At 28.7% G+C, this 16,401-nt stretch overlaps 2 protein-coding genes across 2 annotated transcripts in view; both read left to right on the forward strand.

Annotated features, from left to right (window-relative positions):
- LOC101241074 (peptidyl-prolyl cis-trans isomerase-like 1) overlaps positions 1-1,259 on the forward strand; it is a 38,306-nt gene extending 37,047 nt beyond the window's left edge. Inside the window, exon 8 of the mRNA XM_065790913.1 lies at positions 782-1,259. Within this exon, the coding sequence (XP_065646985.1) occupies positions 782-830 (49 nt within the window). The 3' untranslated portion in view covers positions 831-1,259. The remainder of the gene's footprint in view (positions 1-781) is intronic.
- A 13,219-nt stretch (positions 1,260-14,478) lies between these two features.
- On the forward strand, positions 14,479-16,160 carry LOC100207566 (frizzled-8). Its single transcript, XM_065790915.1, has 2 exons — positions 14,479-15,106; positions 15,430-16,160. The coding sequence occupies exons 1-2, from the start codon at positions 14,602-14,604 to the stop codon at positions 15,714-15,716; spliced, it is 792 nt and encodes a 263-aa protein (XP_065646987.1). The 5' UTR covers positions 14,479-14,601; the 3' UTR covers positions 15,717-16,160.
- The last annotated feature ends 241 nt before the right edge of the window (positions 16,161-16,401 follow it).

Here is a 16,401-nt window from a genome sequence, read left to right on the forward strand (position 1 = left end):
TTTAAATAGTAATATATATATGAAAGTTTACTTTGACCTCACACCGTTTTGCAAAACCTTTTTAACTCCATAAAAACTTTAAAAAATTTTTTTTTTTTTTTGATAAAAAGTACATACGCTTTTTTTTTCTTATAAAAAGCATATACACTTTTGATCTATTTGCCCCTCATTAAAATTATATAAAGTTTGAACAAAATATTTAATTGGTTAGCTTTTTTAACGTACGTACGTTTATGAATCCAAATGACAGCTAGATTACTTACAACTTACGCTAATATATAGTTGTATGCTATATAGTTACCAACCTACTAGTTGTTAAAAACCATCTAACCAAATTCTTATTTCTATATTAAAATGGGTTAGGATATGTTTTTGATGCAAATATTAATGTTTTTATACTGAATAAGATTCATACTTTATTAAATCTTTGCTTTACATCACAAGTAATTTTTTAGAATGATATATATGTATTTATTTATGCGTGTATATGTTTATATATGCTGCCCCCTTAAGTAAAAGCGCATCAAGCAAACAAGTTGACAATTCTGAGAAAGCTACTTTAACATATTATATTAGTCTTGTCTGTGTGTATCAAGTCTGCGTTTGATTGCTTCTGGATGTATTACGATATTTCGCCTAGTACACTAAACAAAGAATACGATATTAAGAGGTTTGATGGAATGGAAAATTGATTTTTGATTTTTTGCGAATAATGCGTTTTTACTTAGTGCGGCAGAATATATGTAAAGTAAATATATGTTAAGTATTTTATTACTTTTAGACCAACAGAGGATGTTTACATAATTGAAGCACATTGCTCGCGTGTCTAACGTTGCTTCATAGAAAACAGGATCGTCGTATCAAGCTATTGACTTAACCTCTAATCTTGGTGAAATAGTTTTCATCTTGCAAGGAATTTAGTTATGTATGATAGTTGAGAGCAGAGTTAAATGGTGGAACTTGGTACAAATAAACTTGTTTCACTTTGCACATTAAGCAATGTGATTTTTTTTTTGTTTTATTTGGAGATATTAAAAGCCATCTTCATATTAAACCTAAAAGGCCTTTGCATCTATTAATTTATTGTGAGTTTTGTTAAATTAGATTTGCATAGATTTTAGTTTAAGATTTAGCTGTGACCCCAGCAATATGTTTGAATATTTCCCATGTCTAAACTAAATTTTAAAAACATCCCTAACGCCAAATCCTGAAAATTATATCTGACTTATATAACAAAAAAAAATAGAAAAAATTTTAAATTCGTGTTTCTTTTTTTTATGTTTTTATTTTACGATCCAAAATCTAAATAAAAAAGAGGTTTCTAATTGCTTTTGAGCTGTGCAAGAATTTTTTGAGTTCAAGTTTTAAGGAATAATAAATGCCCTGCCGAAGTTATTCATGTGCATCCCCTAGAGCTTGGGAGGGCAAGCAAAAGCAGGTAAAAAACAAAAAATTGGTTTATGAGAAAATTTCTTTCTTTCTCTAATAGTACACTAATATAGCAGTTTCATCTATAAGCTTATATCACTAATGATGGTTGTTAAAGAGAGATATATATTTAGTCACTATTGATGGTCGTTAAAGAGATATATATATTTAATCACTGGTGATGGTCTTTAACAAGATTAAAGGTATAATCACTGGTGATGGTTGGTAAAGAAAAGAAATAAAAGGATCTAAAGACGTAAAACGTAGATTTAAAAGGTTCCTGTTTGTATTTTTTTTTAATTTGTGAAACTCCCGATCCTGCTTAATTACTTATTCCAAGCTTTTTCCTTCAAGTACTCATTCCAAGCTTTCTCTGATAATTGTATTATTTGCATTACTATTTTTCTAACGTCCTATTTTTAATCCAGTTATTTAAAATAAGTTATTTCAAATACTTCATAAAAAACACGTATTTTAAACATATTTACATAAATCAATTTAGACTTTACATAAATCAATTTAGAAGAATTCTTCTACAGAACATGCAATTATCGAACTTGGAAACGAAATATCATTTGAAATGAGGAGCGTTTTTCTGAACTTAGAAAAATGTTCTTCGTTTTTTTTTAAAGTTAAAAAAAAACGCTCTTCACTTTAAAAAACGTTTTGTCTGTAAGTTCGGTGCATGTTTGATAAAGAGAGCAGACTTTACATGTTTGAAGAAAAATTAAGAGCACATTTTACGTGTTTGGAAAAAAATAAAAAAACTAATTATCAGGCAAGGCATTTTTGAATCTCAACTTTGTAATCGTGTGGCCGTGGCGCAATGATTAAAGCGCTTGCTTTAGAAGCAGGAAATCCAGTTTCAAAACGAACTCTGGACATATATTCGCGTCACGGCAAAGAAGGAGGTGTGAACTTCCTAGTTAAATGCACTTCCGCGGTGCTCTGTGACAAGACCGTTAGGCCTTCTTGGAGCACCTAAATAACAAAATTAAAAAAAATCGTAAATAGTAGATGATGAAAAATTTTCCTATTCATGCTAACATAGTTAGATTTGTACCTTTATCAATAAAGAATCCAAATGTTGAAAATACTCAGTTTTGAAAACAATGGATTTGACTTCTTTCAGAAAAACGCTCTTCAAGTAATAGTAGTATCTATTGATTTAAAGGCTTTGACACAATTTACGAATGTATTGATACAATTGACCAACATATTTTAATTTTCGAGTTCAAACACTATGGTATGATAGGCTCAACATTCAAATGGATACAATGCTATTTGCTGAAAAAAACACTATGTAATACTAATATAAAATCCGTAGTCTTTGTTGTTGGTTCCTAAGGGATCAATATTGATCCCTTAAGAATTGCCTAAAAATATCTACAGTTATATTTGCTGACAATACAAATTTTTTACTTTATTACTCCGTTGCAAAGATATTTGAGTTTAAGAATTTATAATTATCTTAATTATGTGCTCTACTCTTAATTATGTGTGTTCTCTTTAACAAATGGGCTCAGTAATTTGTTTCGAAACTAAAGTTGCACTTTTACTGGATATAAATACTGTTTTTTCTCATGAAAAATTGCAATTTCTTCAAATCTAATATTTGATATCAATAAATATTGTTACACTGAATCAAAAAAATATTGTTTAAACTGTTTCTGATATCAGTAATGTCTATGACGTCATTCTTGGACTTAATATATATAATATTTACCTGGACCTGAATTAACATCAGAAGTTAAACTGTGGCAGTGCAAATGTATAAGGATGAGGATGGAATCATATCACTGCCTACTAATATTTCTATTGTTTTTCATTTGTGCGTCTAGGTGCAATATCCAATCACTCACAAGTTGTTTTAAGTTATTAAGTTATGTCCTGAAAGTGTTGTCAGTGCTAAACGTAGCTTCTCAACCCTGCAATTGAGAACTGACTAAGAACATGAAGGACAGAAAATAAACAAGTTAGATTGGCCTTACTTAATGTGAATAGAAAAATTCTAGTAGATTTAAAAAACATGATTGACATAATTTAGTTCAAAACATGAAGTAAACCAAGTAGGCATGTGTCGTCCGAATGGCGTCCTGCGCACGGTGCATTTAAGTCGGTCCGTCCCGGTACGTAAACGTGTTTTTTACTCTAGTACGTTAAAAACAAAGTTTATCGTATCGACAAAAAGCCAAAAGCAAATTGATTTAGATAAAAAAGCGAAGTAACTTTAATTAATTCTTTCTTTTAAATATTATTAATTTATAATTGAACTACTACGTATAGTTATATATCTACTATAGCATATCTATGTAACAAATTTGTACCATATTTTTGTTACTTATGCATATATTAAATATGCATTTTCAGAAAAGATATATATATATATATCATTAAAAAATAAAAGATACATATATATATATATGCATTTTCAGAAATATATATATATATATATATATATATATATATATATATATATATATATATATATATATATATATATATATATATATATATATATATATATATATATATATATATATATATATATATATATATATATATATAATTAATTTATAATCTAACTACTATGTATAGTTATATAATATATACGTATAGTTACTATATATAGCTAAATAACTAGTCTATTTAGCTATATATCGTAAGAATATATTCTTTCTACGTGGACTGTAGTCTACTAAATGAAATATTTATATTAGACTGTAGTCTAATATAAGTATTTCTGTTTTACGTAGACTACATGTAGATTATCCTCATTAGTAAGGTCGCAACTGTATAAATAACCTATAAATTGATAGATATGTAGTCGTAGTAAGTAACCTATAATATAGGTTATATAGGCTATTTGTAAATAAGATATGTAGATAGGAATATATTCTTTGTACGTGGACTATAGTCTGTAAGCTATATGTAAAAATATATTCTCACGCTTATCTTTTACTACTTAAATTTTACAGCAGTTGGCTTTTTGTTAAGCTAACTGTCTCTGAGTTTTTTTAATTACGTTTTTTATTGTTGTTTTGGGCTCTCTCCAAGTCCTATTTTTATAGTCCTAATGATATGATATTAAAGTTAAACAATATAGTTTAAGTTATTATTATCATTCAAATTTAGATTAAAAGTTGTCAACAGAATTTTATTTTAAAATTTATGTAATTGTCATGAGGAATTTTTAGCCATATTTTTCAATAACATATTTGTTTAACATTTTTTTCGGATTGTATATCTCTCTTTTGTTTTTTGCTCGTTCTACAGGCATTAGCGTAATCAAAGAAATTCTGTAGTTCTATTGTCAAATGAAGTTGAATCAAAAAGTGATAACAGTGTGATTGAATCTTTCGTGAATCAAAACAATATTTTGTGTCAGGGACGTAGTGGTACCTGAAAAGCAGGTACGAATTTCCAGAAGAGGGGCTCGGTGAAGTACTTTTAACGAGAGACAAATAAGCGATCAAGGAAAATTATATTTATACTAAAAAAAGTTTTTATAAATACAAAATATTACGTAACTCATTTGTATCAGCATTTTTATTATGTCTGAATGCGTCAAATTTCACATTTTCTTATGTTCCACTGACAAGAGAACACAACCTCTAACATGCTCTGATGTCAACCGATTTGCTAGACAAGTTTTGAGAAGTTTCAGTTTGCTGAAAACTCTCTCAAACTCTGCTAAATTTCGTTTCTTTCTGCGAGACCTTTTCTAAACAAATGTTTGCTGTTCAAGCTGAGCTTCAGTTGCAATTTTAGCAGCACATAAAATAGCATTTTATAAGGCACTAAAACGAATACTGTGGGTTGCTAGCCACAGTAGTTCAAAGCTAGTTCAAGAGACTGATTTACATCCTCAAGAAGAGATTAATACTTCTCAAATATATTATTTCGTTTCCTTGAGTTTTCGTATAGAAAAGTCTTTAATTTCTGCACATATAAACACACTTTTGTATATCTACGTTGTTTAATTTGAGTTCATCTTTGATTTTTTCACTTATTCCTTCACCAGTAGTTGTTTCAGTTTCAACTTTTGAAATCAGATATTCCTTTACAACGGCCTCTTCTGCAGCAAGCGTGACATAACGTAATACAATAGAAGTTTGCTCACAAAGTGTAATATCAGTGGTGCCATCAGCTGATAGTGAAAAGAATACTGAATTATTTACCTCTTCTGAAACATCTTTCTTGACCATTTATGTATGCATTAATACGAATTAGCTTTTTTTGTGTATAATTAGAAAGAAACGTAATTCTAGTACCCCTTCCAGCAGATTATTTTTGAATACTGTGAATATTTGAGAGTTTTTCATTCAGCATCTCATCATACTAACAGAGTAAATTTAACAAATTTAGAAATTTTGAATTTCTAAATTTGATAAATTTATTAAAAATTAAATAAAATCCTCTCTTGATCCAAAGCATAAACAAACAGTGCAAAAAATTTTGTCTTGTGATAGAGAGTAGGTTAGCCATGACCTTTTCTGCACAACTTTAATGTCGTTAACTTTAACTGATTCAGTGTAATACTTAGATAACCTTGAATGTTTTGTTGGCTGATTTTAATACAATAAAATGCTTTTTATAAATTACCGTTGCATTTTTCAGCTCTAGAAATTTAGCTGGATCATTTTTATTGACAACAACGTTGTCTGGTTGCTTCTGAATAATCTTTTCTGCTAGATTTAGGTCAGCCGCTGCAGTTACAGGCACTTCATAATTACTTATTTCTACAGCCACTCACTCAGTTTCAGTTTTGGTTTCTGAATGTTTCTGAATATTGTAGTTCTGCTCCATTATCTGCTGCAATCTTGATTATTGTTCGTTTCTTGTACAGATGATTGGTCACTAATCTCTGTTATTGGCACTGTTTCAATAATAGGCTTACTTGTAATACTCACAATGAATGTTGATGTTTATTCTACATTCTCTGTTCCTGTAAAAAATGTCCCAGCTTTTCTCTGTATTTGTGGCACTTGCACTGACGCGAGACCTGCCATTAACTTTAATTGTTTTGGATCATTACCAGCTGCTTTCAACTCATGTTGTTATTTTTGAGCTTTATTGCGACACCAGTTTGTATTTCCATGATGCCTCTTTCTTTTTTTTCCCTTCATTTCACCTGAAACATAAATAAATATAATATTAAAATTTTGTCCAATGATAGAAACCAGGGCATTGGTTTCTTTTGTTTGAGTTATAATTACTATCGCTCTTCTGTTTTAGCCGCACTTGCCTTAACATATCGTTCTCTTCGATTTTTTAGCCGAGATGCTCGTTGTTCAGATGATTCATTTGTTCTAGCTTGAAATTTCCGTTCTCTTTCTTGAGCAAGACAAGCTAATTAATCAACTTCAGTTTCCAGCTTTCTTTTTTAAATTTATCTCTCTTCTTTATATTTCTACGTTGATAAGATATTTTTTTTTTACTTATTTCAGGGTCCAGTACAAGTCCTCGTACCCTTGTACTGGGCCACCACGTCCCTGGATCAAACATGAAGAGAAAAAAGGTAGGCATACAAAAAAGGATCCTTGACTTTAGCATTGGAGCTTTTTTTTCTTGTGAAAACCATTTAATAAAACATATTGTCAATGATGCAGGATTTTCCTGCACTCTAGCTGTTAACTTTTTTTACTACATTTAGGAGATTTATTACTTTATTTCTGGATTGACTCATTTATAGAGTACAATAACAAATTATGTAAACAATTTAACTAATAATCCTTTAAGTGAAACCTGTTGGGAGTGCAGGATAGATGCCCTTAATTCTTTGCGATGCCACATTGATAAGGTTTATGACGCTATCTAATCAATGGTTAGGTTTTAAGATCGATGCTTTCCGAAAATGTACCGCTATGAGAATTGCCAAGAAAATTACAAATTTCAAATTCTTCTGCTTTTTGGTCTCTCGGTATAATGTCTCGTTCAAATTTAGTTAGTAAAGCACTTAAAATGAAAACTGTTAATCTGCAGAGCGCTTTGAAACTTATTGAAAGTATCGAGACTTTTTTTGAACAACATGAGATTGGAAAATGGGCTGTATAGTGTTATTATAGAAGCCATGTAACTGGCAGAAAAACTGGACATCAATCCAGGGTTGTTTCGAAGAGATCTTAAAGAAACCTTTGCCGACTGCCAACTATAGATCCAATTATGCCTACTCCATTGTTGCATTTGCAGACTGATAAATTTTTTAGGGGCTTAGACACCCTCCTACTCCCTTCCCCCCCCTCCCTCAAAACGTCTCTGCATTGATCGAAAGTTCTCTGATAAAGCTGTGGTGAGGTCAAGAAAGTCCAAAAAGCCATTTTACTATGAAGATGAATCTGTGAAGTTGGCAATGGAGTCTTTTAAAGTAAATTTCTTATTTTTAGTTTTAGACGCTGAAATTAATGAAAGATTTTAACAGATGGAAAATCACAGCAAATATTTCGAATTTCTCTATTATATATAAAAAAAAAAAAAAAATGAAGCAGATGCAGTTAAAGAAAAGTGCAAAATCTTATGGCAAGAGTGACGCCAAAAAAACTTCACTCAGGGTGTATGTAAAAAGTGAAGTCCAAAATTTGTTCTAACTGATATAACCATTTTGATTTTTTTAAAAATAATGAAGTAAAATATTTAAATAATAAAGTTTTACATAACGAAATAAAATAATAAGTTTCTAAATAAGTTATACAACTCAAAAGTTAGTTTAATATTGTATATATTTTTTTAAATGATCGCAAAACTATGAAACCGTAAAATTATGAAACCTCGTGTTTTCCGAGTTTTAATTTTTTTCAAACAGTTTCAGATTTCAGATTCAACCGTGCATAATTTGTTCAGTTATGGCTGTAGTTGGGTTTTTAATTGTTATACATATAAAAACTTTTTTTTTTCAACAATATAATCAAGTTGAAAAACTTTTATTTAAATTTTTGGGTACTTTGAACGACGTATTAAACATCCCCTAGATACGCCCCTGATGTTCTTGAATCAATTCTTAACGATTGTGAGGAAATACCTGAAAATCGAATGAAAAGACATACGTCAAACAAGCTACATATAGAAGATGCTTTGATAAAATTATTTACGGTATTAGCGACAGATTTAGATGCATTATGTTATTTAAATCATTTTCAGTTTTAGATCCGAAAAATTTCAATTTTTATCGACAACTTTATCCTCAGGATCATATAAAAAATATTCTAACTATCTGATGCTAAATAAAGTTAAATTGATGTCCAAGTTAACTGTTTTGTATAAAAATGCTGTTCTTAGTGATATTGGCGGCATTAATGTCCTATCCCAATTTATGCATTAAAATAATCTGGTTGAAACATTTTCTGAAGTATCAAAGTTGATATAGATTGGTTACACCTGTGTCTACAGCTGATGCTGAATGGTGTTTTCAGCTGATGCTGAATGGAAATTTCAAAGGTTTACACAAGATCGGTTGAATACATTAGCTGTACTATCAATATATAACTTTTTTTCTTTATAAAAGAAATATATAAATATTTCTTTTATAAAGAAAAAAAAGATCTTTTAAAAAAAAAGTGGTGGTGGAGGAGGAGGAAGGGGGGAGGGGGAGAGGCAGTGTCACCCTGGGCTTCCCGGTGTCGTCGGTTCTAATGTATGATGATGCTTAAATCTTTATTTTTAACACCATTCTTTATATTGTATATTATACTTTCGTGTTAACCGTAATTTTTTGTATTTATGGCTAACTAAACTCTGGCTAACTAACTCCGCCATAAAATTAAAATTAAATTTATGGCTAACTAACTCTGCCATAAAATTAAAACTAAAAAAAAGTCAAACAGAAGTAATATTATAATCTGTTCAAATCATAATGCTGCTATTAGGACAGTTTTCAGTCAGTTTTTGCTAGTTTTTACGTATGTTTAAAAGATTCAATGCCATTAAATACTTCGAGGTCGCCCATAAATTACCTCACGCAATTTTTGATCATTTTTGACTCCCTTCCCTCCTCGTCACAACATTGTAACACTTGTTATTTGGTCGAATAGTTGGTAATATAGTTGGCAATAGTTGAATTCGTTATTTGGTCGAATAATATATGAGTTGTTGCTAACAAATCGTTGACGCTAACTTATCTAGCCAATAATCCTTGTATCCAAAGTGTTTATTGTTACAAATGTTGCTAGCTAGTCATCTTAATTACTAATGGTATAGGTTTAACTTTGTGGAGTATGTTTTTGACATTTTTTAATTCATTGTTATTATATGGGCCTTAAATCTTCTCGTCGTTGTTTTTAGTACTGTATTTTTATTTTTAGTTGCTCTTTAATTTTGCTCAGTTTACTTCTTTCAGCGCATTTTTAAAACACTTGAACTGACAGAACAGTTATATTATATTATGCGTGGCCACACAAAGCGTTCAACCACACGTGCTTTCTGTAACGGTCTGATGATATTTAACATAAAATTTGAAAAAATTTAGTTCTTTTTTAATATTTATGCTATCAGATTTTATCGCTGGTTAGAATAAGATAAAATATATTTTGTTTTAATTTTATTTAAAGATAGTTTATCTAATTTAAACATAATGTTTTATTTTTCTAGATCAGCATTTATGGATTCATTAAGGTAATTGATGGATGTTGATAAATAGAATAATGTGTAATCAGCAAACTTAAAGTTTTTCTTAGGTTTTTGAAAGGCCTTAAAATAAATTAGAAATAGAAGATTACTAAGAATGTAACCTTGGGTAACTCCACCTTTTCTTTGGGAAACTCCGTTGTATTTGGTTATTTATCAGTATTGTTCTATTTAAATAATGTCTTGTTTTAGCAAGCAATCTTAATTATTTTAAAACTGGTTTAAATAACTTTTAATGAAAAGATTGCTTCAACGGATGGTTAAAAAAAACACTTTTTCTCTTAATTTTAAATTTTAAATAAAATAATTTTTTAAGACTAAAACATTGCTCTAACGAGTAACAAAAAAATCACGCAAATAAAATAAATGCGCCCACGGTCTAGTAGCAGCATTTATCAAATGATGCAGATTGGAACCTGTCACCTGCAAAATGTACTGTCGCCAAATACTTGGCGACCAATTATTCAGCGCTTTGGCTGAGAGATTAGCTTAGTTTGTTTAAAAAAAGTTAAAAAATAATAGTTCAACAGATTGTGGAATTATAGAACAAATAAATTATATATCCAACGAGTTCAATAATAATTGCGAAAAATTAAGAATATTGATTTGTCAAAAGTATTTGACACTACTAACCATGGCATACTTTAAAAAAATTTAATACTCCATGAAAAATCCATAAAAAATTTCCATTCCATAAAAAAATTTAATACTCCATTCTTTAATACTCCATGGAGTATTAAAGAATCACTTACTCTAATTTAAAAACAATCTATCAAACCAAAAACAATGCATAATATATGCAACAAATGAAACATAAAAATATACTATATTTTGTGGTGTTCACCTGGGATCAATCTTGGGACAGATATTCTTGCTGAGTCTTTAAAAGTTATATACTATTCGTTTATTCATAGTTATCTTTTCTATTGCAATAATTCGTGGGTGTGTTTCTTAGTGTTTCTTATTAGAAAAAAAAATTTTAATTTAAATATATTTTTTTAAATTATAATAATGAAAAAAGTCATCACTATTTACTAAAAGTTATATTTTGGCGTCCCAGAATTTTTTTTTTAATTTAAATATGCTCAAAGTTTATTCCCGTTCTGTTATCTCTCCTGATTACAAATATATTTAAAAAATATTTTTACTTCAACTTTAGCAATATGTAAAATTCAGTTTTTTGTTAAAAATCAAAAACTCTACTCATTTCTAAAATAAAGCTTGGGTTATCTGTTCAAAAACTATATATTTCAGGGATGATAAATTAAAAACATTTTAATTAATTTATGCAAAAGACTTTTTAAAGTTTTTTCAAGTTGCTCCTGACTACCAGTGTTAAGTTTTGTTGCATATTATCAAACTTCTATTTACTTGTAAAGTCCTGAATCAGACGTGTATTTCTCCCGTGAACAATTTCACAGAGAAGTACAAGTCAAATTTTTAAAAATGTTTTTAAATACATCTAACAACTTCAGGGCTAACCTTCCTCCACTGGTCTACTTTAACATCAAGGGCACTTGCAGTTTTTCACAAGATCCAGCTTTCTAGACCTACTAGATCCCAAAGCTCAGTAAGATCAATTTTAATTGGTTGCTAAGATTTTTCAACCTTTGTCCTCCTCCTCCTTGATTGTGCACCAGGTTTTCTGGGTTTTGACATAAAGCTCTATTCTCGGCCTTTTTTTCTTCTCTGCAGTCACACCCTGCTTAAAGTGAGATATGTGTACCACTAGCGTTTTATTAAAATTCTATTCTTATTAAAATAAAAAAATACATGCTATTGTTTATTTATTATAAATCTTATTGTTTGTTTATAATAAGTCTTATTACATCTTTTACCGTTTGTAATACTTTTTGTGGAACTATAATTTTATTTCATTTTTTAATTTTTAACTTGTATTTTTTTATTTTTTTTATTTTTAATTTGAAATTTTTTTTTTTTTTAACTCTCAGACATTGATGACAATGATGTTAAGACCAAAAGAAATTTCTTCTCTCTGAAACTATCGATGTTTGGAGATCCTTCTATATCTGATGAAATTTAAAGGTTTTATGAAATCATGCAAAATAATATTTTTATTATATCAGGCAACCAAAAAAGTTCGTGCGGTTTATCCTAATTGCCTATTTCTAAGAAATGTATTAAGAAAACTGGTTGTGGTGGGGGGATGATTTTGCATATAAATTAAAGCTTGTTTTAAGGAGAATCAATCAGTGTGTTTCATAAGTTTTATTAATGCGTTTTAAATTTAAAAGTTTTAAGTGGAGTATGGCTGTGTCAGATGCGATAATTCGCGCCTGTTTACTTTATGAGTTCAAACTTGGAACTAAAGCTGCAGAAGCTTGTCGTAAGATATGCGCTGCTCGTTATTATATTCTTTCTTTTGACACCTCACTCTTTTATTTTTTTGACACCTAACTCTTTTTTTTTTCTGACACCTCACTCTTGGACACCGTTATCTTACTCTTTCTTTCTTGGTTACCTTTTTCTTATTCTTTCTTGGACACCATTTTGTTTGGACACCGTTTTTTTCTTAATTTTTTTAGTTATCTAAATACAAATACATTAACTTATATAGAACTATATCGACTTTAAAATAGATATAAGCATAATATATATATGCTAGATATTTATAATATAGTTTATTTATAATACAATTTTCAATTCAATTCATAAATTTATTTTTTCATTTAATGCGTTTATAGATTCTGATTTGTAATTATTTCAAGTTAACCAATTCACTGTAGTGACGTATAGTTGAAGATTTTCTTCATAAAGTTATAAAATGTGCGGTCATCTTGAGTTTTTCTAAATGATTTTTTTTTCTAAACAAATTATTTGGAAAATAATTTTTTTACCGTTATAATTTCATTTATAGCTTGATATCTTTATGTTGACAGATAGTACAACAGATAAGAAATTAGGTACCTTTGTGGAATAAAAAATTGTTTATCAGTTTACCAGGAAATTTATAGTTTTAAACATTTTTATTTTGTCACGACCCAAAATCTTTCGTCGAGCTCTGTATGAAATACCATAAATAACTATTTATAAAACTAAATTCTTAAAACTATAGTCGACGGATATGTCAGTATTCAACTCATTGTCAATAAATGACGACGAGTTAAGTATTGACATATTTGTCACCTATAAAGAAAAAAAAAATTATCTTTTTTATCACTATTTTAACATAAAAAATAAATAATAATTATATTTACTTTTTGAATGTGAGTAAAGGTATTGGAAAACCCTGGTCCAATACATAACGAATAACTTATGAACAATTTACGTATAATATACGAAAAACTAACGTGTAATTTTTAAAGTTGATTTCCTACATTGTTACTACTATAAATATACGGAGGCGGTTTTACGAATAAAATGAGAGGGGTGAATCCTCAAAAAGTACCGTTCGGCTTCAAAAAAAAAGAACTAAATTGTGTCAAATACTAAATTTGTGAAAAACCGACTATAACTTAAAAATCGCTTTCTTCGGGGAGGGGGAACCCGTAAAATCACCTCTTCTCTCTCTCTCTCTCTCTCTCTCTCTCTCTCTCTCTCTCTCTCTCTCTCTATATATATATATATATATATATATATATATATATATATATATATATATATATATATATATATATATATATATATATATATATATATATATATATATATATATATATATATATATATATATATATATATATATATACATACATATGACGTTACTTAATTACTGTTAAGTTAATCTTTTTAAATTATTTACACTGAAACTTATATCTGCTTTCCTTTATTTTTTCAGAAACTAACAAACTAGCTTTGTCGGTGAAATTGTTTGTCTACTTTGTTTGTAATAAACATTAGAATATGTTTTTATCTATATTATCTACGTTATATTATTATTGATACTAAAACAAGTTGAGAATATTTACAAGTATTAATTTCCTGGAAGAACAAAAAAAAAACGGTTTTGTGAAATCATCATGGTGTATTTTTGACTATTTTGACGTTACTATAGTTACGTTAGTGTAAAAAGTTTGTTCAAAGAAACGCAAGTTTTGTTGGTTTGTTTATGTTTAATAATCTGTTTACAATCAAAGATTCGTGATAAATATTTAAAGAAACTATTAAGAAATTTTCATAATATTATTATATTTTAAATGTCCGAAGAAAAACAGCTTTACTGGGAAGATATCGATGGATTAATTTCCTTTTGTAGCCTACTAGTAAGTTCAAAGGAACGCAGTATTTTTATTACGTCTAAGCAAGCTCAGATACTTCAAGAGGTTTTTTAAAAAAGGAAATACCGATAATAATAATACAGCTTTTAGATTGTTTGCGTTTTAAAAAAAAATAACAATCATGACACAGCTTCATCGTATCGGATACTATATACTTATCAAATACGCTGTTTGTTGAGAGGTTTGTCACGTGATCAGAGTAAATATTTTCCTTATTCTGCAACAATAAGCTACATATATAGTCGAGACATCGTTAAAACATTTAAAAGAACAAATAATAGTTACTAAAAGACAGTTGGTAAAAACGTTATTTAAAATGAAGCTTTGTTTTAAAAAATATTGGATAACTTTTTTAGTTTTTAATTCGGTCACAACTTCAGATTTGATCGGAATGTTTAACTATAAGCAAAAATGCGAAAAGATTACATCGGATATTTGCGTAAAAAATATAAACTCCGTAAGATATAATTCAACCAAATTTCCTAATCTATTAAATCACAGATCACAACACGAGGCTAACGTTGAGTTGGCGCAGTTTTCGCCGTTGGTAAAAGTAGGTTGCTCTCCTCATCTGGCTCAATTTTTATGCGCTGTTTATATCCCTCTATGTATGGAAAAATATGACAAATTGATTCCACCATGCCAAGAACTATGTATGAAATCAAAAGGTGGTTGTAGCTCTCTTATGGAAAGATATGGTTTTATTTGGCCATCAGTATTAGATTGCGATAACTTCCCAAAGCAAGATAACAACTCAACATTGTGCATTGGAGTTAGCGAAAAGATTGTAAAACCCTCTCCAGGAACAAATGATTTAAAAGGTGAAGCTTTTATAAACTATGTAACAAAATAATTTATAAACTATACAACCATATAATTTTGAATTATATAAATTAAAACATAAATTTTGCAAAAGAAAAAAAATCTTTTTACTGTTTTAACCTTTCTTTTCTTTGTAATGATATATCCTAATAAATCAGATGTATTTGATTTATTAGGATATATTAAAAATTTGCGTCAACTTTATGACTATTTAAAATTATATGTTTGGCATAAACGAATACACCATGAATGTTCCTACAAATGTTTGTTTGAAAACATTCAATGCAATTTAATATATTTTAGTTAAATTTTCTTTTTCTAGGGGAATGGCATTCAGCAAAAGAAAACGAAGTTGTCAATCTGAAATGTTCAAAAGAAAAAGTTATCGAGATTCGCAAGATCCGTCATTCAAAGTCGTCGTCATGTTGCACGAAAGCGTCACAAAGTGTTATTTCAGCAATATGTGATGGTAAAAAAAACTGCAAGCTAACTGTAACTAGTTCAATTTTAGGAGGGCATTGTAATGGTGCAGTGGGTGATTTATCTATCCGGTATAAATGCGTTAGCCAATCAAAAGTCAAAGCATGTAATAAAGATGATAAAAGTTAAATGCAGCAAAGCTTGAAATAGATTTGCAAATGTTATACGGAAAGGCTAAATAGTCAATACTATTTGGTGAAGATAAGTTGTTAACTTTTACTAAGAAGTGATACCCTCAAACGTCAGCATCTGTTTAAAAATTAACGTTTCTTTAGGAATTATGCAAATGCAAAGCAAAAAAAGAGATTCTCGTTTATCATGAAAGAAATTGTTGTTCCAATATGCATTTTTTAAGTCCGCCACTGATATATATATATATATATATATATGCAAATATGCAAGTGCCAAGCAGTGCTTCGTTAATCAAAATATTTATTGTTTATAAAAGCTGTGTTTAGAAATATATACACATATATGTTATATAATATATATAACATATATGTATACATATAACATTATGTACATTTAACGACTGTAAATTTAGGTTTATATAAATATTTTTATAGCAAAAAAGTTTTTATTATTTCATTTATATTAACTTTATAAGAAGTCTTTTACACTTTAATATCACATTTCATCAGAAGACCTACAAAGTTATTTAAATGAATTAAACAAACACTTGAAAAATGTAAGTTGGCATTGAGAGATTAATATTATGCTTTTAAAAAAGTTTGTCTAATTGAGGCAACAATGACTGAGTACATTGCATTAAAAAAAATAATATTGTCATAGATAATGTTTTAATAATATATAT

The sequence above is a fragment of the Hydra vulgaris genome, chromosome 02 (assembly GCF_038396675.1).
Source record: "Hydra vulgaris chromosome 02, alternate assembly HydraT2T_AEP".
Lineage (NCBI taxonomy): Eukaryota > Metazoa > Cnidaria > Hydrozoa > Anthoathecata > Hydridae > Hydra > Hydra vulgaris.

Bases quoted from the DNA above. Each gene is read 5' to 3' on its own strand.
- LOC100207566 (XM_065790915.1), top strand. From the start codon at position 14,602: ATGAAGCTTTGTTTTAAAAAATATTGGATAACTTTTTTAGTTTTTAAT. The intron at 15,107-15,429 runs GTGAAGCTTTTA...TTCTTTTTCTAG, and splicing joins AGGAACAAATGATTTAAAAG to GGGAATGGCATTCAGCAAAA.